Below are 25,376 nucleotides of genomic sequence, written 5' to 3'. Positions count from 1 at the left end.
TTAAACTCAAAAATATGCCTATCATTCACAGCGAGGCTTTAAAATTTTCGCACCCATTAATATCACGTTGTACCTGATTACACATTAGTGATTACACATTTTGGAGCTCTTTGAGCTGCAGATTATATCATATTTCTCAAACCAATACCAGCTAAAGTGCATCCTCTTATGGAGCAAGGTCACGCACGGTGCCTCCTTCTTGTGACCTTCAGCACGTGCTCTGCCCATCCTCAACCAGTTTGACTTTAGCCACAGTTAATCGATGAAGGTCATGCAAACCTCTTTAACATTTCATCTTTGACACCTTCAGGGTCATTAGAGCGTTATTCCACTCGGGCCCTGATGGTGAGGTTGCTACAGCAACAGTCATGAAAGGCACATTTCCCTGGGCGCCAGAGCTAATTGGCTCCACCATCAAATATGAATCTTTAATCACCCGCAGCTAACTCTCACTTCGACCACATCTACGTCAGGCGCCACAGAGATGACACTCCGCCGTGTGTGTGTGTGTGCATACATACACAGGTCACACACAGGTCGGGCTGAGGGAAACATGTTGGAGGAATTGAATTCTCAAATGATTATGTTTGATTTTTTTTTTACTGTATTCATCATAATCATGTTGAATTCATGTATGTATTTATGCATTTTTCATGCTAAGAGGTCACATTTAGATGCAGTCTAAGTCCAGTAATATGACTACCTTCATGAATTAACTGCAGTAGTTGTAAAATGACGTCTATCCTGCAGATAATTTTGGAAGCCTCTTATTAAGGATCGGATCAACTATGTAGTCTATCATGAGCCCCCCTGCCTGGGTAAGCCATCTTACTGAGCTCACCCTGCCTCTGCGTGTATGAACGTGTGTGGGAGGGAGGATCCAGGCGTAACGACTGCATTGAGTTTATTCCCACCGATTCTTTCACTTTTCTCCTTTTTCTCCGCCCACACCTCCCTCAGCAAGATTGAGCAAAGGAGAGAGAGTCAGGAAGAAACGAGGAACGTGATGCTTCACATCTCACTTCAAAGCATCTCTGGACCTTTGGGACGTTCAAACACGTTTCCCGCTAACCCAACGCACAAATTCTCACTACCTTGTTCACTGTGTTTCAGATATGTTCCTGCGTTGATGGACTAAGAGCAGCAATACATGCCGTTAAAGCTGCTCTCATTTTAAGCTACCTTCTAAAGGTGTCTCCTAAGAGTTTTGATGTGCTATTGAAACAAATGTGCCTCTATTTAGACCCTGGGAGACGTACATGCTGCCAGCTAAATAATAAAAACCTGTTTCAAAATGTTCTGATTTGTAATCTAGACACACTGTTCTTTTCCACAGTTTGACTGCGGGCATATGAAATAAGACTGAAATTAAATAATAAATAGACATACTAATCATTACTAGAGTCATATATCTCGCCTTTGCTTCACTTCATTTAGCCTAGCAGCTTTACAATGATTCCTGTTGCACAATGAAGAAAACACTTATTTCATAATCAGGCCCAAACATTAAAAAGATCAGACAGACAGAGCAGTTCAAATAATAAATCAAAGTAAGAGCTCTGATACTCGAAACTCAAACACTACAAATGACACGCACAAGTAAACTAATCAAAGAAATTAGGGACACACGCAGAGATACTTGTTAATTCTAAATAGGAGGGTTAATCAGTTTAAATCGCTCACACAGGATCCTCAGGCTCTCTCACCCGCTCCTCACCTGGGTATCTGTGTGGCAGACCCTTCGTTGTGTGTCTGTGTGTGTTTGTGTGTATGCATACAAGCTACTGCTTCACAGAAAGTGCATCACTTAAGGGCTTTTTGATTTGTCATTGTTTAAAGAGTAGGACCAGAGAAGTAGGCAGCGTCTCTGTGCAGAAATATCAAGTCATCCCTGCAGTACTCCGTTTCAACACTGGGGGGCCACTGTGTAATATTAATAGGCTGCAGAGTGGATATCTTGAGTACAGCCTGTGTTTTATAAACGTCAGCTTATAAAGTGAACCCTCAAACACCTATCATCAAATACATTGCCCTCAGTTTCTGACACGTCGTTCTGCTTTTTCATCGTGACAGGCAGATGTTGTAAAGCACACTCGAGCATCTTTTTAACTGGAAAGGTGATTGTGTTCCCTTAACTGTAAGGCTCTGTATTGAACAGCAGTGTCATCATGCTCCTACTGAATGCACCCATTAAATGAAAAGCGATCACCATGGAAAACCTGATGTAACATTTTATATGTTAGATCAATTTTCTATCTTCCATATTTAACCTCAACTGTATTACAGTAACATAAAACTTCCCAGTATGGCCCTTCAAAGATGTTTCTGAACTTCAAATACAAAAGCACTGCAGTGGGTGTTCCACTTATTTAGCAGTATAGTTGGCCTCTGCTTTCAGGAGATAAAAACAGACCTGAAACATATCTATAGACAAACAGCAGCTGTACTCTGGATACAGTAACTGTATCATGTTATCAGTGGGAATGGGTAAATCTCATGGGTGAATCCCTTTGCATCCGTATTGTGATGTGACCTTAAGATCAAGATAAAAGGAAGCCACCCTCCTCATTTCACAAGAATGCACAGAGCTTCATAGATGTTTATTACAGAAAACAGTACTGTGAAGTGTGAAGACATAATTCCAGCTAGTTTTGAACAGCATGCTGTGTGATTCTAAATAATAACGGTGATTAGAAGTGCTGTACTCTTCCCATTTAATGACACACTAACAAGCAAAGCTTCCAATGCTTTTGTTAGTTCACACTTGGATATGGTTACTAATGCAACAAGGAGGCTTCATATCTAATTGTTGACAGTGCAACCAACCTTGGTTGTGGTAGCACAACCTTGATAGTTAGCAGGATCTGAATAATCCTGCAATGTTTCCGTTTTCTCTGCAGTTACCATGAAGCTCAGAACTGGTTTTGAGGGCAGCTAATCTACGTCTGAAAATATAAGTGACACCTCCATATACTGTTGTCCCAACTAGCTGACAACAGCCCCCTGGAGAAAACCGTGCTTTCATTACTGAGAAGAGACCAGCTGCTAGAGCGTTATAAGATAAATGTCCCCTCACGGTGTTTTACCACCAGAGAGTTTGGATACAAAGAAGAAATCCACCAAAAAACATTGTGCATTTCAATGGGGCTGGCAGCACAAAGGCTTATCTGGAAAGGAAAAATGGTAGTAGAGCTGTAAGTTTCAGAAACAGGCTCACATTGGGCTGCTGACTTTTTAAATGTTCTCTTAATACTTCCTTTGCTTTAAATATTTCCTTATAAATAAATCAACTTTACGCTATTTCAATTAAGTTCATTTCAATTATATTTATATAATGCCAAATCACAACAGTCCCCCCAAGGCCCTTAATATTGTAAGGTAACAACAATGCAGTAATACAGAAAACCTCAAAAGACGATTCCCCATCAGCAAACACTTGGTGACAGTAGGAAAGAAAAACTGCTTTTTAACAGGAAGAAACCTCCAGCAGAACCAGGCTCAGGGAGGAGCAAAACAGGACGAAAGACACACTGTGGAAGACAGCCAGAGATTGATAATAACTAATGATTAAATACAGAGTGGTGTATAAACACATAGTATTTCAAAAGTCTTGAATCATACATTCCATTATATTTTGAGTTATCTCGACTTATCTTGAGTGGTCTTGATCAACACTTCTCTTTCTGAAGGTCTTTCAGAGTTTTTTCTTTGGGCATTAACACTGACCAATGAATCATTCAAGTATAAATTGGCACCTTTCTCAAGGGATGAGCCAGCGTTACTTCTAAACGTAACCAGAAAAAATTAAATTGGGTGGTAATTTTTCATGTTTAACAATTTCATGTTTCTATAGTGAACATAATTAAATCATGTAGGATCTGCATGAAATTCAACAACTTAATTTGTTCTTGTTGAGATGACATGATGCAATCTAGTAAGTGGTCAGTTGCCTGGACAAGATCACCTGAGATTTCAAACCACAGGAAACTCTCCGGGGGAAAGACAACCACAACACAGACAACACAATGCCTGTGTATGCTATTGCTATTTATTGTGGTTTAACTTGTCAAGGACAAAAACGTAAAGAAAAGTTTGTATCAAGTATTGTAACCATAGCTTTCCTACTTTATTTGTCCAAAAACTGGACAAGTGGAGGACAAAAGGAGAAGTGGCAGACCTAAAAAAATGGCCAGAGGCAGAGCTGGAGGAGATGACCTGGTCTGGACATCTCTGTTGAAACTACTGGAAAAGTGATGAACTGAAATTGAACTGTAAACAAAAACATATAAAAATGAATACAAATCAAAACAAAAACTACAAAACCAAACTGAACTATAATTTGTTTGTCCCTGGCACACCTGCAAACAGCAGTCTAATACTTTAACTTAAAAGGACTGCAAGATGACATCTTGACAAAGCAGAATATAATCGATGCACCCTGTTGACCTTCCTACATCTGATCAGAGAAGCGATTGGCCCTCCCTCGCTGTATCAGCTCATTTCCAAGAGCAGCCCACAGGGTAGCACTACTGCCGATTTCCAACAAGGGAAATTTTCCATCAACCCAACGAAATGTGATCTCCACATCTATTTCTGCAGTGCAGCCATTGGATTGCTCTGCATCAAAGTGCTATTGATTTAGCTTGTTGTCCTGCACTGAGGAAAGGATGGTGGGATAATCAGGAGCAGTCAATACTCCCAGTTTCCATCCTCGGCCCTCTGGTCTCGGTGGCCACAGTTTTCAAAAGGGATGAGGGACTTTCAGTGATCTCCCTTATCAGTTGTTTGAAAGCACGCCATTGCTTTTCAGCACAATGTACAGCATGTAAGAATGAATAAATGGTTCTTTTTATAAACGTAGCCCCTAAATACTACAGACAGTCTCACAAGGATCCTGTAGTCAGAATTAAAAATACACTCCCTCTACACATGGTTAAGCATTGAGTTGTATCTGTTGATATCACAAACACATGAATTCATCAACAACAGGGAGTTCCACACTTCTCCTTCACCTCATCTCTTTTCCAAACAAGAAAAAAAAAACAGCCATACACTCAGTGTGTTTACATTCTTTCATGCACCGTGTTAGTGATCAGTGCTCACTTTGAGCACATGGTTTACACAGGAGATGGCTTTGCTAGATGTGTGCTATGATCTGTGAAAAGAAAAAGAAATAAGGAGCCTTTCCTCGGCTCCCTTAACAATGCCGTTCCTATAAACAGTCTCTGCAGAGTCCTGAGATTTAGGAGACGGGAGAAAACACAATCTGAAGCTTAAAGGTACAGTATGTATATTTAACAGCTAGATGCTTTTTCCACTGAAGAGATACCATATTACATACATTATTACATGGATTCTTTTTAAAGGAAACCAGGTAGCAATTCGTCTGGTAGGAAAGTCTGAGAAAAACACCATATTGCCAAAAGTATTTGTTCAACTACCTTGACACATATATGAACTTGAGTGCCATCCCGTTCTTAATTAAATTAGGGTTTAATATGAACCTTTGCAGCTAGAACAGCTTTAGCTCTTCTGGGAAGGCTTTCCATACGTTTAGGAGTGTTTATGGGAATTTTTGATCATTCTTCTAAAAGCACATTTGTAAGGCCTGGCTCATAGTCTCCATTCTAATTCATCCCAAAGGTGTTTTGTCAGGTTGAGGTCAGGACTCTGTGCAGGCCAGTCACGTTCTTCTACACCAAACTCACTCATTCAAATCTTTATCTTTAATCTCTGTGAACTGGTGTCATGTTTAAACAAGAAGGGGCCATCCCTAAGCGGTTCCCAAAAATTTAGGAGCATGATATTGTCCAAAATGTCTTGCCTTTCCTTTCACTGGTACTAAGGGATCGAGCCCAACTCCTGAAAAACAATCCCACTCCATAACCCCGCCTCCACCAAACTTTACACTTGGTACAATGCAATGAGACAAGTACTGTTCTCCTGGTAACCACCAAACCCACACTCGTTCTTGAGTAATACCACTTTGTGTATAGTACATTTATATCACTACCAAACTGTTCTCAGTCCAACACGAGAGGGAAAAAAGTAGCGTAGTTTATGACTAAGACCTCTCAGTGAAGGAGAGGTGGTCAATAAATTAAACAACCAATAAATAAAACAAGGATCAAACCTCCGACTGTACCTATGCTTCATCTCTCCTCTCAGAGAACTAGAGGCCTGCTTGGTTTTTTGGGGTTTTTTTCTGGTCCATAAAAAAACATTTTTTTCTATATAATATATTAGCAGTATATAATACTTTATATGTTGCAAGTTAGGATTCGGGGGGATTGGGGTCTTTTGTTTGTTCTGAGTCTAATCCCTAATAATAAGTCATCCTTTATTAGTTTTAGAGAAGTATTAGTTTCTTTTTTTTGTCTTCATAATAAAATTGAAGAATTGAAGTGACTGAAGTTTTGAAATAAAGCTACAAACTCAGGCGTGCTGAGGGTATCACCGTTAGAAAGAGCGCCGGAGCAGGTAGAAAGAATGCCTTCCTTCACATTTCTTTCAGTTTTATGCTAACATTTAAGCCACATCAGACTCTGAACAAAGTCATACTTTTATTTTTTTAAATGTAAAAATACTGAGTGTGAGAAAAAAAATCATTAGTTGGTTCATTTTATCCACTTTGCTTCACAGGTGGGCTCAAATGGTGAAAATGCCATCCATGCTGTATGTTTTTCATTTGAAAAATATTAAAATCACTTGTAAAAACCTAAAGTTTAAATAAAAGCATTTTGTTAAGTCAATGAACAGCCTTATTAAATAATCGAGATTACACTTAATGACTAAAAATACTGGTGATTATGTTTTTTGATGTATTTGAGCACAACTTCTGCTGATTAGTTAGTTGTGGTTTCTAAACTCTTTCACTTCCACTGATTTGTTGCAATGGCAGCATCCTATTACAGCACCACGCTCAAATTAATAGAGCTCTTCAGAACGACCCATTGCTTCACAGTGTTTGGAAAAGCAGACTGCATAGCTAGGTGCTTAACTTTATATACCTGTACCAATTGAACTGAAAACATTGAATTTAAAGATTAACAAGTGTGAACAACATAACTGACACATCACTAAGACTCAGAGCACAATAAGAGGATATTGAGGGTATGCAGTGATAAGCTAGTTCAGGTGCAAGGTTTGTGGATAAATTCTGACAATCTCCAAAGAAAACACAACTTACAAACATCCAGTGTGCACACAAAAGGATTCAGCAATGCATCCACGGGGACAATGTCTCTCAAATCAATGACAGTTAGAGTCATAAATCAATACTGCTTCTTTCAATACAATATGACTGCATTCAAGATGCATTCAGTGTCAAAGTAACACTGACATAAATATATCCAAAAAAGTGCTGGGGCTCGCTCGGGCCACTTCGGAGGTGGGGTGTCCCCGGCCTCTCGGCCTGGGGCTCGGTCACTCAGGCACAGCTGGCTGCCGGCGGAGCTCACGGGCGCGTCACTGCAACTCCCCCTGGCTTCTGCTCCGCGGCTGCTGAGTGAGCCCTCATCTGGGACTCTCCTCAGCTCTTACTGGGACAGTGGCGCGGCTGCCCCTCTGTTGGTCTTCCTTGGTCTCTTGTGTTCTGGGGGCCTCTGGATGTCTGGAGTTTTGATCTCCTTGTTACGTCCCTCTGCAGCTTCTAATCGTCTCAGTGTTTTCAGCTGGTGCTAATTGGCCACACCTAGTCAGGTGTGGATAAAAGCATACCTGAGGCAAGCTTTCCGGCAGTGCACTAGTCTTTGCCTTGGTGGCACCAGCCATTTTAGCCAACCTGGTTTTCCATTTTAGGATGAAACCTCTTCTCACCCACACTCTGTTGTTCGTCTCCTTTTTTTTTTATGTTGCGGCTTTTGAGCCGGGTCGTAACATGAGTGGGGGCTTGTCCGGGATAATTGAAAAGGGAGTTCTGTGTTGGATTTGGTTTTTTTTGATTATCTCGCTTTGGCACCTTTTAGAGATTCATAACTTCCCAGTTAAGGTAGGTGAGTGTCCAGCTGAGCTTAAGTTCCTCCTTCGGGCACTCTTTTGTTATTTTGCCTTTATTGTTTTTGGAGTAATCCTGGGTGGGGATTAATTCTCTGTCGGGGGTAGGCAATTCAGGGCTCCGGTCGCTGAAGTTCTGCCTTTAAAGTTGCCTCGAGCCCAGCACGCTCCAGAAGATAGGTAGGTAAAGTTTGTTGTGCTTAGGAACTGGGTTGTGTGTGTGTGTGTGTGTGTGTGTGTGTGGCAGAAGGTAAGTTGGTCAAGGAGAATAAGTTGTTCGGTTACCATTAATTGTTGGCTAGCCTGTGAGAATTGGCACAGGTGTGTGTGTGGTGGTTTTTTTTTTTCAGGCTGGAATGGCGTTCCAGTTGAATCAGCTGGAGCTGACGAGCACTGGGCCTACATCTGTTGGTGAACAGGTGTCCAGAGGCTCGTTTATGAGCAATAACATCCACCTGGTTCCAGTTTTCTGTGAGTCCAGTGTTCATAGCTTCTTTATTGCATTTGAACGCATAGCGACTGCACTGCAATGGCCTCAAGACATGTGGTGCGTGATGTTGCTATGTAAATTGACAGGTAAGGCTCAGGAGGTTTGTTCTGCTTTGTCGATGGAGGACTGCTTAGTTTATGAAAAGCTTAAAAGTGCTGTCCTCCAAGCCCATGAACTCATACCTGAAGCCTATAGGCAGCACTTTAGAGGTTTGGAGTTGGCACAGGGCCAGTCCTACCGTGACTTTGCCAGGGAGAAGGCAAAGCTCTTTGATAGGTGGTGTTCTGCAAGCCAGGTTAACGATGTGGGGTCCATACGTGAGCTTATGCTGGTGGAGGATTTTAAAAACTCGGTTCCTGAGTCTATTTCTTGTTATTTAAGTGAGCAAAGGGTTTCCACTCTACAGCAGGCTGCCATACTGGCGGATGGGTTTACCCTAACTCATAAAACAAAAGCGGTGGAATGTGACATCCCTTCTCACGGTAACACATCTTGGAGAGCTAGGAGGGAGCCAGCTAACAAGGCTGAAAAAGTTGTGGTTTCGAGACCCAAAACAAAGCTTTGTTTCTTCTGCCACAACCCTGGACACCTCATTGCTGACTGTTCGAAATTGAAACTCAAACGGAAAGCCGACTCAAAGCAAAAAGTGCCTGCTTTTCTCAAAGCAGGCTAGTCGTGGTTCTCAAACCGACCAGGTTGCCAGGCCTAGTAAAAGGCTACACTTGGAGCATAATTGCTCAATAGTGTCATGTAGTCAGTGTGAGAGGTCAACTAACCCTGAGCTGCTGCTGGTTGACAATGTCCCAGTTCCTCAAAATGACCTGCAGGTGGGCAGATCGTGTATAACACCACCACTCAGACCTGCACCCCTGACTAACAAACATGCCTGTACCTGTGACCTGAGCAATCGTCTGAAACCTGTTGCAGTAAGGTCTTCTGACTACCTGCTGTGTTCTCCACATGTGATGGCTCAAAAAAGCCCTGGCTATCACATGAGACATTGTTTTGAGGGTCTGCGGCCACCCTCAGTAAGTATTTTGAACCCATTGAGATGGGGTTGGCAGCTTCCGCGGGCAATGCCTAACCGTTGCTACGCGGTTTGGTAGGTGGAAAGCCTGCATTTCGTCCTGACACGGCTATGGACTCACTTTTGGTTATTGTGATTTGACAAACCATGGGTTTGCATTTATGGGAGGGGGTGTTACAGCCCTAGCAGGGCCTCTCTCTCCTGAGGGTGCCTGTGTGGGCGTGTCCCACTACCTCCTGCCTGAGATGCCACCTTTCCCACCGGTACAGCTGATTCCCATCAGCAATTAAGGGTATTTAAGCCCAGAGCAAGGTGAGCTCTGGGCCAGAGTGCCATTTTGTGTGGGTACAGCTAGTGAGCTGAGTGTTTGCGGTGGTTTCCAGCTAGTGAGCTGTGTATTGTGGTTTCCAGCTAGTGAGCTGTGTATTGTGGTTTCCAGCTAGTGAGCTGCGCTTTCCTTTTGACTTTTTGCCTTACTGACCGACGCCTGAGTTTTGTTTGTTTCTTTTATGGTGATAACGGCTTGTCCGTCTCTTTTAGTTGAATTACTTCAATAAAACTGTTTTATTTAACTGTTTTGCCTCCCTGACTCCTTTTTCTGACCCGGTCACTTTTGTTACTTCCCCCTCCCTGCCTAGATGCTGATGGTGGAGAGTCCTTTTGTCCCTCTGTGGGGGGTTTCTCCCACTAGGTTTATATCTGGGACTCTCCACCATTTGACCTTAGAACTGAAGAAGCTTCTCGGATGAAAGGTGAAACGTCTTCAAGTAACTTAAAGAAGTCCAGACGCTTTTCTTTGCAAGCTCCTTTGACAGCAGCTTTAAGCACAAAAATAAGGTGAATCACACCGATTCAAATGAGTGGAGGAGTCGTTCCTTAGAAGAGTAACCCTTTAAGACAGACTGCATAACAGATGGTATGAAAGACAGTAATGTTTACTGTTTCACAGGAATTCCAGTGTTTCCTTTGAATGTGTTCTCTTTGTTTAGCAGTTGTCTTGAAAAACGCTGTGTCACTTTCTGCTGACTGCAGCTCCTGCTTAGCATTTGCCACCTGTGCAGTTTTGCTGGTCTTTCTTCTGCATATTTGTATATGTTTGATCCCTTCAGGCTCTTACCTGGAAGATGATTGAAATAATTCCCAGTTCAGCATCCACTGCATGCTCAGCCTGGGCTCTGAGCCTAAAGTGCTGCATTATATAGATGGGTGAGCAAGCACTCTCTCTCACTCTAACACATGCACACATACATCTAACACCACAGGTCCACAGCTCTCTGCAGAGTCGCTGTGGTGATTATAGTCACCGCACAGCTTTGATGCAATGCAGATAAATTAAATGCCTACACGATCAATAGCTCAAATAATTACAATAAAAATTGATTTCTGTGACAGTAGTAGTAGTTTGATGTGCTTTGTTATCATTTAAAATCCTAATAATGAACTAATCATGGTTAGCAGTAAGGTAAAAACTCTGAAATGATGTAAATTTTTACCAAAAGATCTCAACATATCATTTTTTTAGAATAGCCTTTATTGTCATTGTACAGAGTACAACGAAATTGGAGTGCCACTCCCTTGGTGCAAGTTTCAATAATAAATATAAATGTAAAATATAAAAAGTACAAAAAAACCCCAAAAACAATCGTAAGTACTCAAACAATAGTATGTACAATATATACAGGGATAGCAGCATTAATATAATCAATGTAATTAAAAATACTTAAGTAAATAGGTTAGGCAGGCAAATAAAGTCATCCAATTCAAGTAAGTGTCACTAAACCTCAAATAAGCCTTAACCTAAATTTATTTTTTTATCAACAAATCTGAAGCAATATTAAAGTGGTCCTGTTATTCTTTTCCTTTTTTGCTACACAGAGGGCTGTGAACCATATTCTTATATTGCTTCACATTATTTTTAATTTTAGACAAGGATAACCTGAGAAAATATAAAATGCAATTTTGAAATGATGACTTTATTCATTAAGGGTAAAACTATGCCATCTCAATCTGATTTAAGTCCAGACTTTAACTAGGCAACTCCAAAACCTTTTGGGGGGTTTTAGCGATTCGGAGGCAGACTTGCTGGTGTGTTTAAGATCATCGCCCTGCTGCAGAACCCAAGTGTGCTTCAGTTTCAGGGCATTAACTGAGAGTTGTAGATTGTACTTCATGATTTTCTGGTAAAGAGCAGAATTTATGTTTCCATCAATTATGGCAAGTGGTCCAGGTCCTGAAGCAGCAAAGCAGCCCCACATCATCACACTACCTGTTGGTCTCTTTTCATGAAATGCTGTGTTAGTTTTACACCAGATATAACGCGACTCAAACCATCCAAACTGTTCAACTTTTGTCTCGTCAGATCAAACCACCAACCTTCCGATTAGTAGATGACTTGCTCTACCACCTGAGCAATTCCAGTGAGCTCCTTAATGAGCCGACTGTGCGCTCTTGAAATAGTTTTCGTAGCCCACTCCTGGGAAGTTTCACCACTGTTCCAAGTTGCCTTTGGATAATGGCTGTCATTGTGGTTCACAGGAGTCCCAAAGCCTTAGAGATGGCCTTGTAATCCTTTCAGGACTGATAGATGCTAATGACTTGTTTCTCATCTGTTCGTGACACAATGTGTTGCTTTCTGAGATCTTTTAGCCTACTTCACTTTGTCACACAGGTTCTGTTTAAGTGATTTCTTGATTTAACAGGTCTGGCAATAATAAGCGCTGGGTGTGAAATTCAGTGCATTTAAAAAAAAGATTTAATAAGGGGTAGCAATTACTTTTTTTTTTTTTTTACTGCACTCACTGTATACTCTCAGTGTATACTGTCAGTAAGTGGACACTTAATTATTGTCCACTTACTGACAAATAATGAGGTCTTCCCATTGTGATTATGATGATTGGGATGAAGCTTTCCATGTCTGCTGGGGGCATGGAGCTAAAACAGCTAATTTCAAAGATGACGGACAGGCCCAGCGTGAGATAAATAACATTATTTTGAAATGTGAATCGTCCAAGGTTACTCTAGCAAAGTCCAAGAATAAAAATATGGAGTTGTTGTTAGTATAACAGACCCCCTTTAATGATCTAGGTGCGTTTGGCAGCTTTGAATGATAGCATCTATTGACCGGATAAAGAAAAATCCATAAACTGAAAACTACACACTAGGGCTGGGCCATATCATACCGTTCACGGTAATACCGGTATAATGTTGGGCAACGGCAAGAAAATGAAATATCGCGATAGGATATGGGTAAAACGCGCATGCGCAGTGCCTTTGTTTACATACGCACATGAAAAAGGCACGGCGGCGAAGGGCGAAAGCGGGTCGTTGAATGAAACGGATGAACCAGAATTGGTTTGTAAAAATGCTGCAACTTCAGTGGTGTAGAACTGGTTTTGTCCGTCAGATAGACAACAAAGCACAATTTTTGGTAGAGCATGCTAGTGGACCGTCGTTATTACCGTGTTTTTTGGAAAATACGGCACACTTAAAATCAATCCTTTGATTTTTCTGAAAATCGACAGAATCCTGTGTGCCTTATGTATGAATTCTGGTTGTGTTCACTGACCTCAAAACGATTTTATGTCGTACACGGCGCTCGAAAATCCGTCAAATGTTTTAGTATGACTTTGCTAAGCTACAAACCCGCACCGCTTGATGGATTGTCGGAGCATTATGGCTATATTAGGCAGGAGCCTCGCGGAGTGATACGTACGGTGCTTCAACATAATATTACCGTATTGTGTGTTTATAACCTCTTTTTAAGTTTTGTGGATATTATACATGGTTATGCTGAGGATATGTCGGGAAATTTCCACTGGAAATGCCTTTTGGTTAAACTGTCAGCAAGGAATTTGCATTTGCACTGTTACATTTTTATATAACTTTAATGCAAAAAAACAGCTGCTTGTTTAAGTGAAAATGCATTGATGGGTTTTTTGCACTAATAAAATTGTGGAGTTGTAAAGTATTTTGTCTAGTGTCAATTATATTGTCAGTTATATCGTTATCGCAAATTTTCAAATCTATATCGTGATAAATATTTTTGGTCTTATCGCCCTGCTCTACTACACACAGAATGCTCAGTGGTGAACAAATAAACAAAGAAGGTCCCACTTTGTCAGTCACTGCTAGCCTAAAATCCATCCAGAAACACACAGAAACCAAAAAAGATCTTCACTTGATTAAACTGAGCACATCTACAAAATATCACACAGGTCGATAAAACACTAATGATTTATTCTGTATTTTATATCTACTTGCATTCAGTTCAATTCTTGCTAAATGTTGACTTTAAAGACTGGAGCTACATCGTCACGATAATACAAAAATATACAAGATAATAAAAAAAGCTTCATTGTTTAGAATGTTATTCAGAATACGTTGCTGGTTTCTGTCAAGTCATCTCCAGGCTCATAAAGAGCCACATCACACTGACCTCTGACCTCGGAGGAGAAGTGGGCAGAGTGGCGAGTTATAAACAGCTGCAGCTGCTGATCAAGGTCGCAGCACTTGAGGTCGACGTCCCAGGATCGAATTCCTGCCAGGAAGAAAGACAAAGATTGTTCAAGGACAACGTGATGCAGTGAAGCACAGGCATTGGTGAAACTAAGCAAACTTTTCTGAGCCTTTCTTTTATCTGTGTACTTGAGGTAACCTTTTATCAGATGCTGCTGTCGTGTCTTGTCTTTCCTCAACTCGCTTTCTGAATTCTGTTTGGGTTTTGGGGAAGGTCAATGACCTGAAACCACTTCATATGTTCAAAATGTCCAGAAACTCAAAGCATCACGTGCTTTTCTCATTTCAGAAATACTAACCTTAAAAACCAGTGAAAGCACATTATATCCACAGCAGTATTACAGCCTGTGATGACTTTTAGTCAGCTAAAGGTTTCTGACATGACATCATGCACACATTGCTTGAAACTTGTCCACTATATTGGATGTAATACATTTTTATGAGAGTGTGAACAGGGTCTTATTCACTTTACCCTAAAAGTGAATAAAATGCCATTGTGTCACATGTCCAAAATGGCAGACGAGTTAATGTCACATGGCTAGTGGTCAGTTCTGTGTGGTAAAGGTAGATGTGGAAGCTAGCTGCTCAATATTGATGGGTCTAGCCTTGATTTTGGTTTTGGTGATTTTATGAAGGTCTTTTGAACAGTTTACACCCTGTTGTATGCTAATCTGCCTCATTTGTCTGGTGAACACTGTAAATTAGTTACACATAAGGTGAAAATAATTCAGAAATCCAATCCGTTCTTAGATTTCTTTAAAGCTCTGAGTGTTTGTAAAACCATCGGTGGGCTTATTAATTGTAATTGGAAGCCACAGGACTTTGCCTAGAGTTGGATATCTGACCAAACTGAGTAGAATAAGAAAAATCCCACGATCGCCAAGCTTTAGACGCCCTCTGAAAAGATGGGGTAACATAACAGAGAAATGAGCATCTCATCACACCTTTTCATTTAGGCTTTCAAAGCTGACTAGCTATGACTGCCTACTTAAAATATGGTAAACTATCTTTAAAAGATTCTGAGAGTACAACAAGACAAATAATTGGTCTTCTTCTGTAACCCTTTCTAACTTTTGTTATGACATTTAAGAGTAAGCAGGAGTTCCTGTATTCTCTGGTCTTACAGGTCAAAAAATAAACTGTTCGGGCAGTTTTGTGTTTGTCAGCTATGTGTCTGACAAACACTCACCATTACCTGGCTAATCCCATTCCTACAGTATAGCTTGTGATAGTAGCAACATGTCAGGGGTAGGCTAATCTAAACTAAATCTATATTTGGAAAGAAAGAGAGAGAAAAAAATCCCATTACTCCAGCAATGCATGTGTAAGTCTTTCTTTGTAAGAGCACAAAAATCCAAAAGGGGCCACTTCCATGAGAAAACACAAAACAAAACAGTATACTGAACATGTACATGTACTGCTTGTCCATTTTTTTCCCATATGGGCAGAGAGGTCCTTGAAGAAAACCTGCTGAGATTGATCCAGTTAAGTTCAAGACTGAATCTTATTGACTCTTCAGTCCTTTGAATTACAAGGCTCCAGTGCATCTGGCTACTAACCATGTGTTAGCTTGTTAATATGTGTAAATGGAGTGTTGATGGCTTATAACAAAAAAAGGCACGCTTCAACAGACAATAGATATCAAGAAGGTACTGAGCAGGTACTGCATTATTATCAGATAATCGGGGCAGCTCTCTCTCTCCCTCTCTCTCCCTCTCTCTCATCGTCAAACTTCAGAGGGAACTTATGTCAGATCTCATCCAGCAGGACGGAAACCAATGCACACGCCTCTCTCATCTCACCCACTTCTGGATTCCTTTACTCACAGCAAGAAATTAGATTTAAATTTTTTTCCAAATCCATACCCCTCTGCTTAAATGCCCTTAACAGAGTAGAAAATGTTCCATGACTACAGACTGCAGTCTGTGCACAGAGATGCTGTATCACTCTCACTGTTCTGTCTTTCTTTGCACTACCAGATGCATAAAAATGATAACCTTCTAGAGGCACAATATTACATTTTCATCACAATCCCCATGACAACATAACTGTTGGCATCGAGAGAAGACTAAAGGACAGGGCAAATTATGATAATAACAAAGGCCTTCTTATTTTTGATCGACCCATCATAGAGGATGACATCTGTCAGCAAGTTAATAGAGTCAACATTTCAAACACTGTAATTAGTCTCACACATTAATGGCTGTTTATAGGCAAGAAAGGATTCACCAGTTTCTGCATATGCTGGCGTGAGGAGTTCCAGTCGAGTACATTTTTAGGCGTTTCTAAAGAAACCTCCTTTGTGTCTGTGCAAAAAACAGATGTCTGGATATGACGCTGCAAAATACGTAGGCAAGGAATACGATCTCTGGTACTGGAAGCTTTCTGGGTTTGGCTTCAGTTTGTAGTTCACTTTTAGTTTGTATTTTACTGATCAGCCACGTTTGAACAGGTTTTTGGTTGCATGCAGGTAAAACTGTCAATGTGGAGAACAAAAGAGGAAAACGCTTTTGCAGGAATGCAGTCTCAGAACCATCTGCTGTAAACTGACCAATTTAGCTTTCTAATAGCCTATATTTAATATCTGAGCAGCTGGGGCTGAAAATTGCCTGTTAGGCCTCACCTTGCTGATTGAAGTCACTGAAGTGGGCGTCTCGATCGCGTTTGTGTTACTATTTTGTTTGTTTTAATGGAATTATCTGTCAAACAATAATAACACTGAAAATAATAAGAGAAGTTTGTGCTTCAGCACTGGAGAATGAAATTCTACAACATTATTATCTGTTGCTTAGCACTGACTTGTGTATCTGTGCACCGAAACCACTCAGTTTGCCAGCTAACGTCTCAGCACTCCACCCTCTCTTCCAGTGTGAAGAGTTGCTGCTTGTATATCACAATAGATTTGATATTTTTGGGTTTTGGTTTCCCCACATCTTTGTAACAATAAAATAAATCATTAATTTAAAAACCTTAAAAATATTTACTTATTTACATATCTATAAAAAGTAATTTGTTAACTGAACCCATTCACAAGTTCAAATAAGTCACCTAAACTAATGAGAAGCCTGGTTGGACTGACTTTATACATGCAGAAGAAAACCTCTGACTTCTGGTTGTCGGCATCTGCTCAAAGTGAGTCTCTCAGACAGTCCACGTTAATTTCAAATAAATTACTTATTTTTAAAAACGAACAATGCTCTTCATCACATGGATTGTAAGTTAATCGTACCTGTAGTTCCTAATCTTACTGTATGTAAGGTCTTCTTGTGAAACCTCTCCAAGTAAGGCATAGTTTTCATTCCCATGTTTAATGAGTGGCATTAAAATATCCTTAATGAGGCTAAAATTATGAATTAAACAGTTCAGCACACTGCAGGAAATGTGAAATATAAAATAAAGTCATTTGGTTTAGTCTTGTCAATGTGCAGAGTCAGTAGTGGGTTTATGAAAAATTCATGTTCATCTGAATAAGACCTTAAGCAGAGCACGGCCAGTAAAGCTGGCCAACAACCACCCTGTGTACTCTGGGAATGTCCCTATAATACAGTGTTTGGAGCTGCAGCAGGACAGGAGAATGGGAAGGTTGTTAAAGGCTAATAATAGCATAAAAACAACATATAGTTTTTGAATGAGTCATTTACTACACTATGTGTAGAATATTTCCTCTTTCCCCACTTTGAGATACGGAGAAAGGATTATAACTGCTTAATGCTGCAGACTGCCTACAGGTAGGCTTTATAGCAAAGTTTTTCAATAGTGTCTAAATGAATCAAATCCAAAATATGAACTTGCAGTTTTTTTCCAGCTCGCAGCACATTTGAAGAAGAAATTATAGAAATGAAAGGATTTAAACAGAAAAGTTGGGCACTGATTCTGATGTAATAATCATTAAGCTGAGCGAGTGGTCAGCTTGTGTTCAATAATAAATACAAGTTGTTTCATGAACTACTGAAAGCCTTAATACTTCAATATCACAGGATATATAATTTTTTTTAAAAGCCAGCCTCAGTGTTAACTTTCAAAGCACCCATGGGCAGACTGGGGGCCAATAACCATCACAATCATACCTAACTAAACACCCCCGCTAAACATTATATTAATAAATCTTGCAGTAAATGGCAGTAATGAGTCTGTACTAGTGTTGATTTAAAAAAAAAAAGGCACTACACTTGTCATGACCCTCTGAAACAAACTGTAGATTAAGTATATAGGTGTATGCATTAGTCTATATGTATAACAGAATGTGCACGTAAGAAATGAGTTAGATCTAGGTGATTGTAAAGGCTTATATGACATTTACACTAAGTGGATTGTTTTATCTAAGCAATCTTTTCATTTTTAACATCAGAAGGAGCCAGATACCCTGTAATCTGTAAAAAGGTGAATTTGGTCAATAGCCTCAACCCCAACTGGTGGTGACAGATGGCCCCGCCCCTCCCTGAGCCTGGTTGTGTTGGAGGTTTCTTCCTGTTAAAAGGGAGTTTTTCTTTGCCACTCCTGCCAAGTGACCCCAACAATCAGACAACTCTTGTAGTTTTCTGATTGTCTGGGTTTTCTCTTTTTTATTGTAAGATCTTGTTTTGATGTGATGCTATATAAATAAAATTGAATTGATTAGTAAAATAATCCAGTGTGTCTGCTGCATTAATGGAGTTTTAGAAAAATGCTTTATCTATATCTATATCAATATAATCCTCGGGAAAAATGTTGCCCATCCTTGTTTTAAAGCGCAAATGTCACTTGCTACATGAGCACCATGTTTGCTGATAATATAAATCATAAATGACCAAAGTGCTCAGGGGAAAAAATGGCATAAATGTGACATTTGTCAGTAGTAGGGAGATGTAGATCTCAGTCATTCAGATTTCAGTCAACTGATTTCGCTGTCTTACCCCTCCCAATAATCCTAACTACAGTGGTTACTGTATATATAAAAACAAGTTTTTTTCCATCATGGCTGGCCAGCGTGTTTTCTCCAATAGTTTGGACCAGATCCATATCCCCTGAGATCCCTATCGGTGGAAGACTGTTTACCTCAGCCGCCAATGCTGCATGAGAAGCATTCCCATCTGTTCACATCATTCTGGAAAAGGCTGTAAAATTTTGTGAAAAGAGTCCAGGTATGGAGTCAAAGAACCTCACTTCTGACTGATGACAGCGATACTGAGGTGAGCTGTTAAGGATATCGAGAACTTTTCTGTCAGTAAGCGCAGCTGCTGTTAGCTGCTGTTAGCTGCTGTTAGCCAGTGTAAGTGAAAGTACCTTTGAAGAAAATGTAACTCATATGTTTGTGAGAATGTAATCAAACTCAGAGGGAAAATGTGATTTTTGAGGCAAATAAACCTAACATTAGTTGGTATATTGTTAGTTTATAACCTGCTGTTGTTGGTGTTTACTCAGCTCTTGTTTTGGCACCTGTCTGCAAATCTATCTCCCTTTGCATTTTTGCTTCTTTGATGAAGGGAACTCCTTTGATGATAAAACAGGTATGATGCTTCATATCTTAAATTCTGAAGGTGCAGACAGGAATTGAACTCTCCCTCCACATGGGAATTTCTACAAACTGCAAACCCACTCCTCTGTATTTTAAATGGGTTCAATGTAAGTTCATTGAAACACATCAATTTGTTGGAAGACATAATCATACACTACTCAATGTATGTTTGTCAGTGTATGTCCTTTTTCTATTAAATCACCATAAAAACATAAACCGGCTGTACCTTTAAGATGATCATCTGTTTATCTCATTATTTTCATTCGATCTTTTTTAGTTATTGTTAGTTTAAAAAAAACTGTTAAGGATGTAATCATTTTTCAGTTCCTAACTTTTATTTTTCTTTAGAAAGGTGCCAAGTGTACTATGCACTTGCAAAACTAACCTAATAAAATAAGAATATAAAAGAACCTGTCATTATTTTTAATTTTTCAGTGTTTTCACATCAAATTCATTATCAGAACCTGTCTGATGAGGTTTTCAAGTTAACTGCCTTCATAAAGATCAGCACTGCAATGCCAATTTCTCATTATATTCTGACCTTTTGTATAAGCATTAGCCTGTTGTTTCAAAAGACTTGGGGCACGTCATGTCAACCAAAGGATTAACCAAAATGTGGCCATTTAACCAGCAATGAAATGAACCATCAGCTTTAGCAAAATGAAGATTCTGGCCTTTTGCTTTGATGAAATTACAACACTGCAGTAAGGGTGACTTGTTGCAGGCCTACACGGGGACCCTGCAGCTGAGGTGTAATGTGAGTCGACAGCAGGTCTTTTACTTTGAGTCACGCTTAAAACACCGACCTGGGAAAATCAGTAGTAGTGCCCAAGCAGTAATGAGCTGAGTGGGTGTGACACTGAGCTTGTGATCACAAGAGGAGGTCAGACGGGACGCACAGGGGTTGATATGGCGTTGCAACGGGAACAGCTTAGATTGGCAACGGTGGCGCAGAAAATAGCTGACAAGCGTGCTCCTGAAACATCTTTCACACAACAAAGCATTTACTCTCTAAACTTCAGACAGCCCTCAGTGACAAGAACGACTGCAAGCTGCTGCAGTTCCACAGGAGAAGGAAGAGGAGGAGGGTTTCAACTCAGAGTAGCGCTGAGATATTCACCCGAGTAATGATGGCAAAATAATCAGTCCAGCAGGAAACTGAAAACTCTTCCCTCATTGTGTCTGGGAAACAGTTGTGTTCTTGTTGCTGGGCAAAGCCTACAAAGTTTGTGTGTTTACTGATTTGACTTGACATCACTGCAACAAAGAAGGAAAAAAACAAAAAAAACAAAAACACTATAGTGACACTCCAAGCACAAAAACACACTCGGATGCCTGAAAACACAAACTATTTTCTTTTCTTTTTAACTAAAGACTTCCTGTGCAGATTGTGATCTGCTGACATGCTGATTTATGTCTCTTTATCTGGTAAATGGTGAGTGTTTGTAGGTGTTTAGTGCAGTATTTGGAGCTCCAAGAGAGATTTTGGCCAAACTGCTGCACTATTAAATTCCATTCTGCCTCTTATGAGTCTGCAGTTTTTACAGCAACACTCTGTGGGTAAGGAAAATGCGTAGTGTCCCATGGTGCAATGCTGCAGTAACGGCTTCTGCCTATGGATACTATCCCATCATTGCGTCAAAACACGTCTCTCCTGTTGCTGTTCCATGTTTGCTGCACACTGAATCACGGAAGACACACGGGTAATAAAGCGGATGGACGTCCGTCACTCACCCCGCTCTATCTGCGCTCTGGCGGTGTCCAGCTGGTGCTCGGTGCCGATCTCCCCAATCACTAGCAGCATGTAGTAGCTGCCCCGGTTGAACGGCACCCCTCGCCGGCGTCTCCCCGCGCCTCTGCGGTGCCCTAATCGCCCCTCGCACCCCGGCAGCGGCGCGCTGAAGTCCTCGTCTTCCTCCACCACCGGGAGCGCACCTCGCACGGGGATCTCCATGGCAACAACCCCCGGAGCCGACGCCGGGGCTGACTCCATCGCCATGACAACTACCGGTGTGAACGAGGGGAAGAGCCTGGTAGGGTGGGGGCGGGAGTGGAGGATGAGGATGGAGGACGCTGAGAGGTGAGGAAGGGGAGGGAGGTGAAGACAGGTGATAGCAAACGGGCCAGAAATCCAAAAGAAATTTCCGCCTAAACTTTCAAAATAAGAGCGCTTTCGTGAAAGTGCTGTTTTATACATTTAGCAAGCCGGATCCAATCCGTTATTTTAGTTTTGTTACATTTGTGATGTTTTACTTATAAATCATATAAAATTATATTCAAGGTGCGATATGTGGGGGGGGGGGGGGGGGGAGAAAACAAATCTGAGCTGCTGTCAGTGTAATGTTTATCAATTCTGCAAGTCTCAATTTAATTTTATTTATACAGCACCAAATCACAACAACAGTCGCCTCAAGGCGCTTTGTATTGTAAGGTAGACCCTACAATAATACACAAACTTGAACTATGAACTTGAACTAACGGCAGATGAAAAAGAGCAGATGATTCTCTGCTACAGAGTTACGGTGAAGGAAATAATAATTTGATGATTATGATGATTATGATTATTCTGAATTTTCTCACCCTCAAAGAAAGGAACAGTCTACAATGTTAGATTCATTTTAATAGAGGGAGACAAAGTATCAATAAAAAAATTCACATTAAATATAAGGTATTAACTGATTTGTGTGTCACTGAGTGAAATAAGTATTCCTTCCCCTACAATCCAACCAGAAGTCTGGCTCCCACAGATTGGGTGTGTGCCCATGTGATATACGGTTTACAATCAATTAATCACAGATATACTACACTAAATTGGTTTAAAATCTTGAAGCACCTGCAAGGTCCCACTGTTCAAGCAAGCAGCAGTACAGGTCCATCTTAAATCTACCAGTAAGTGCTAAATGATTCAGTGAAGGCTTGGGAGAAAGTGCTGTGGGGGGAGAAGAAGTATAAATTGAGTTATTTTGCATAAACTAGACCCGCAATGATTGGAGAAGACAAATGCTTAGTGTTGTAAAGGTTCACCTTTCAGCACATTCACTTCACTGGATGCACCTTGTTTCTTTTCCTCACCTTTGATTGGGTGTGGTGCTTTCCCTTAATTGTGCTCACCTGCCACTCGTTATATAAGGACTGCACTCACCTACAGCTCATGCTTTCTTCACTCCCACATGGGGCAGCAGCTGAGGTGAGTTTCTGTATTATTTTGAGTTACTTAAAATCTCACTATTTCCTTTCAGAGATAGCATTCCATGTGTGTCTTTCCATTGCTCATTATTCAATAAAATGAAAACCCTGCAAGTGATTGCTGACTGTTCATTCTCATCCTGACCGGATGAGCCCCTGATGGTAACAATCTCCAACCTCCTCTGAACCTTCCTCCAAAACACTTAGTATGACCAAAGCTTCGAGTTACCAAGAAACTTAAAGGATTTAAAGTGTCTAAAAATAGGAGTGAGCCAAAATCCCTCATGAGATGTGTGCAAACCTGGTGGACCAAACATCTCACTGCTGTGCTTGCCAAAAAGGATTTCACCACCAAGTCATATTTTCACTCAGTTACATGCAGTGTTGGTCAAGTTACTTGAAAAAGTAATCAGTAACTAATTACTGATTACTTCCCCAAAAAAGTAATCCTGCTACTCTGATTACTTATTTTCAAAAGTAATTAATTACTTAATTACTTTTTAAAAACTATTTACAACCTGAATAGGTGATAAAGCGATAGATCTTTCAGCCCAATTCTACCATCATACAATGTAATCAAATGGAAAAGTCCCTTTTTAAAACTTGTGTTATTAGTTTTAATCTTTATGCATCAAGCAAAAATTTAATTAAATTTTATATGCAACATTCTCTGACTGGAAGAAATTTGTTTAATATTTAAACCTATTTTCTGCACATTCCAGCACAAACTAATTTTTTTTGTGTTTACACTCAGTCTTTCAAATAGATGCAAGTAAAACACAGCAGAAAATAAAGTCAAAGACTCAGCGGTCCTTTTGCTCTATTTTCACCTGTAAAGCAGGAGTTGGGTAGGCGGAGGTTTACCCTGGTGCAGGTGTGCTGCGGTCAGTTGAAGAATCCGCGAGTTTGAGTTTCCCATTACGTCATAGCGCACTTGGTGCTTGCTTAGAAGTTTAGGGGTTTTTTTCGCTGTAAAAAGAAGTTTTCTTCCCACGCACGATGGACGCTAATGTTTGTGTCACTTTTTATGGAATCAAACTCAAAGTAAGGTCAGTACTTCCACGCTTTAAACGCTGCACGCTCATACTCTCTCCCACAATGATATATTATCCATTGTTGATCTGCACACAGCTGTTGTCACAAACGTCGCACTCGCTTACGTTTTGACCCTATGCAACCCGGATCCGATCATGGTATGACGGTGTGAACGGCACAAATCCGATATTTTCAAATCCCATCTGGGTCACTTTCGTATGTGGTAGCTACTGAATCCGAAACATATCCGATGTCTTAGAAAGCGACTGCTGTTTGAACAGTCATGTCGCATTAAATCAGTCTTTTACGTCACTGACACAAGACAGACGCCAATTATCAGCGCCGGAGAAGACATCGCAAACGCTTCCTGGCCAATAAGTGTAGATGTTAGTGAAACTGTTGGGAAGACAACAAACGTGAACATTTTATTTGTTCTGTATAATCTGCAGATTCTGACAAATCTGCAACTATCCTTTGAAGCACCGCTCCTCTAAAACAGCAATAAGGATCATTATTAGGTCATCTACATTATTATGTAAATAACAAAACTTAAAGCAAAAATTGGGAAACGTAAAGTCCGAAGTCTTTATATTAAGGGCATCAGTCAAACAATATTGTTTGCTCTGGGTCTAAACAGAGCACGTTGTGTGTGACGTTCTTTTGCGCATGCGGGCCGCTTTGAGCGTTCACACTAGAGCGCGTTTGCTGTCGCAATTTATTTGTAGTGTGAACAAGCAGACAAAAAAAAAAAAAATCTGATTTGATCAAAAAAAAATCGGAATTGAGCATTAACACCTGCAGTGTGAACGTAGCCTAAGGAATGTTGACAACGCAACCCGGGAAGAGAGTTACACCTCAGGAAAGATTTTTATAGCCATATAGATATTACACTAGCTACCAAAGCCCACAGGCTCGTTATTAACAGCAGAGGTGAGGCAGATCAGTTTTACAAATCAAAATTAAGAAAAACTAAAAGCATAGAACTGTAAGATCAGAGAAATTCTTAGGGTAGCAGGGCTGAGACTGCAACACTCTTATTTAAAACACTTTATTAACAAACAGTGATTAAAACAGGCTCGCTACCACAGTGCTACCCTAGTAAAATAACTCAATAAAATAACTAAACAAAACGGTGGAGACAGACCAGTTGAGGAGGCAACCTACAGAGAGGAGCGTCCAAGGGTGCCACCAATTACTCACCCGTGTAGTTCCACTGCAAACCTCACTGTCACTCACATTGCACCATTTAGATTTCAATCTACCCATGCCCGGTGTGTACACTCATGCATCGGGGAGGGGATTCCACCTCACGTGCCTAGCCCCTCAACAAGCGGCCGCACCTCCACTAAAGCAACAAAACAAAGCAATAACTAGTTGAACAAATTAGTAAAAGATGAATAAAACAAAGACACCCTAAGTTACAGTTCTTTATAAAAGATTGATTAAAGTGTATAAAACAATTTGGAGTAAAAGACCATAAAACTAGGAGTCAGGTGAGGCCACTCCATAAACGTTTGTAAGATGACAACAAAACAGAATAAAACTAAACAATACAGCAGCAGTATGGCACAATCCTGTAACAAAAGAGGGAAACAGTCGTCAAGGTCCACTCTACTACACACAAACACAACACA

General features: G+C 40.5%; 1 protein-coding gene across 1 annotated transcript in view; it reads right to left on the bottom strand.

Moving 5' to 3' along the window:
* The window catches only part of map1ab (microtubule-associated protein 1Ab), a 103,585-nt gene extending 82,050 nt beyond the window's left edge, over positions 1-21,535 (bottom strand). Inside the window, exons 1-2 of the mRNA XM_085462499.1 lie at positions 21,256-21,535; positions 13,948-14,049 (exon numbers count right to left, since the gene is read on the bottom strand). Coding sequence (XP_085318625.1) covers positions 13,948-14,049; positions 21,256-21,520 — 367 coding nt within the window. The 5' untranslated portion in view covers positions 21,521-21,535. The remainder of the gene's footprint in view (positions 1-13,947; positions 14,050-21,255) is intronic.
* Positions 21,536-25,376: the final 3,841 nt, after the last annotated feature.

This window comes from Copadichromis virginalis, linkage group LG7, assembly GCF_057382275.1.
Source record: "Copadichromis virginalis isolate Kocher_CV1m ecotype Utaka linkage group LG7, C_Virginalis_male_GT1.1, whole genome shotgun sequence".
Classification (NCBI taxonomy): Eukaryota; Metazoa; Chordata; class Actinopteri; order Cichliformes; family Cichlidae; genus Copadichromis; species Copadichromis virginalis.
The sequence above is the reverse complement of the archived record's forward strand: the minus strand, read 5'-3'. Positions and strand labels throughout refer to the sequence as shown.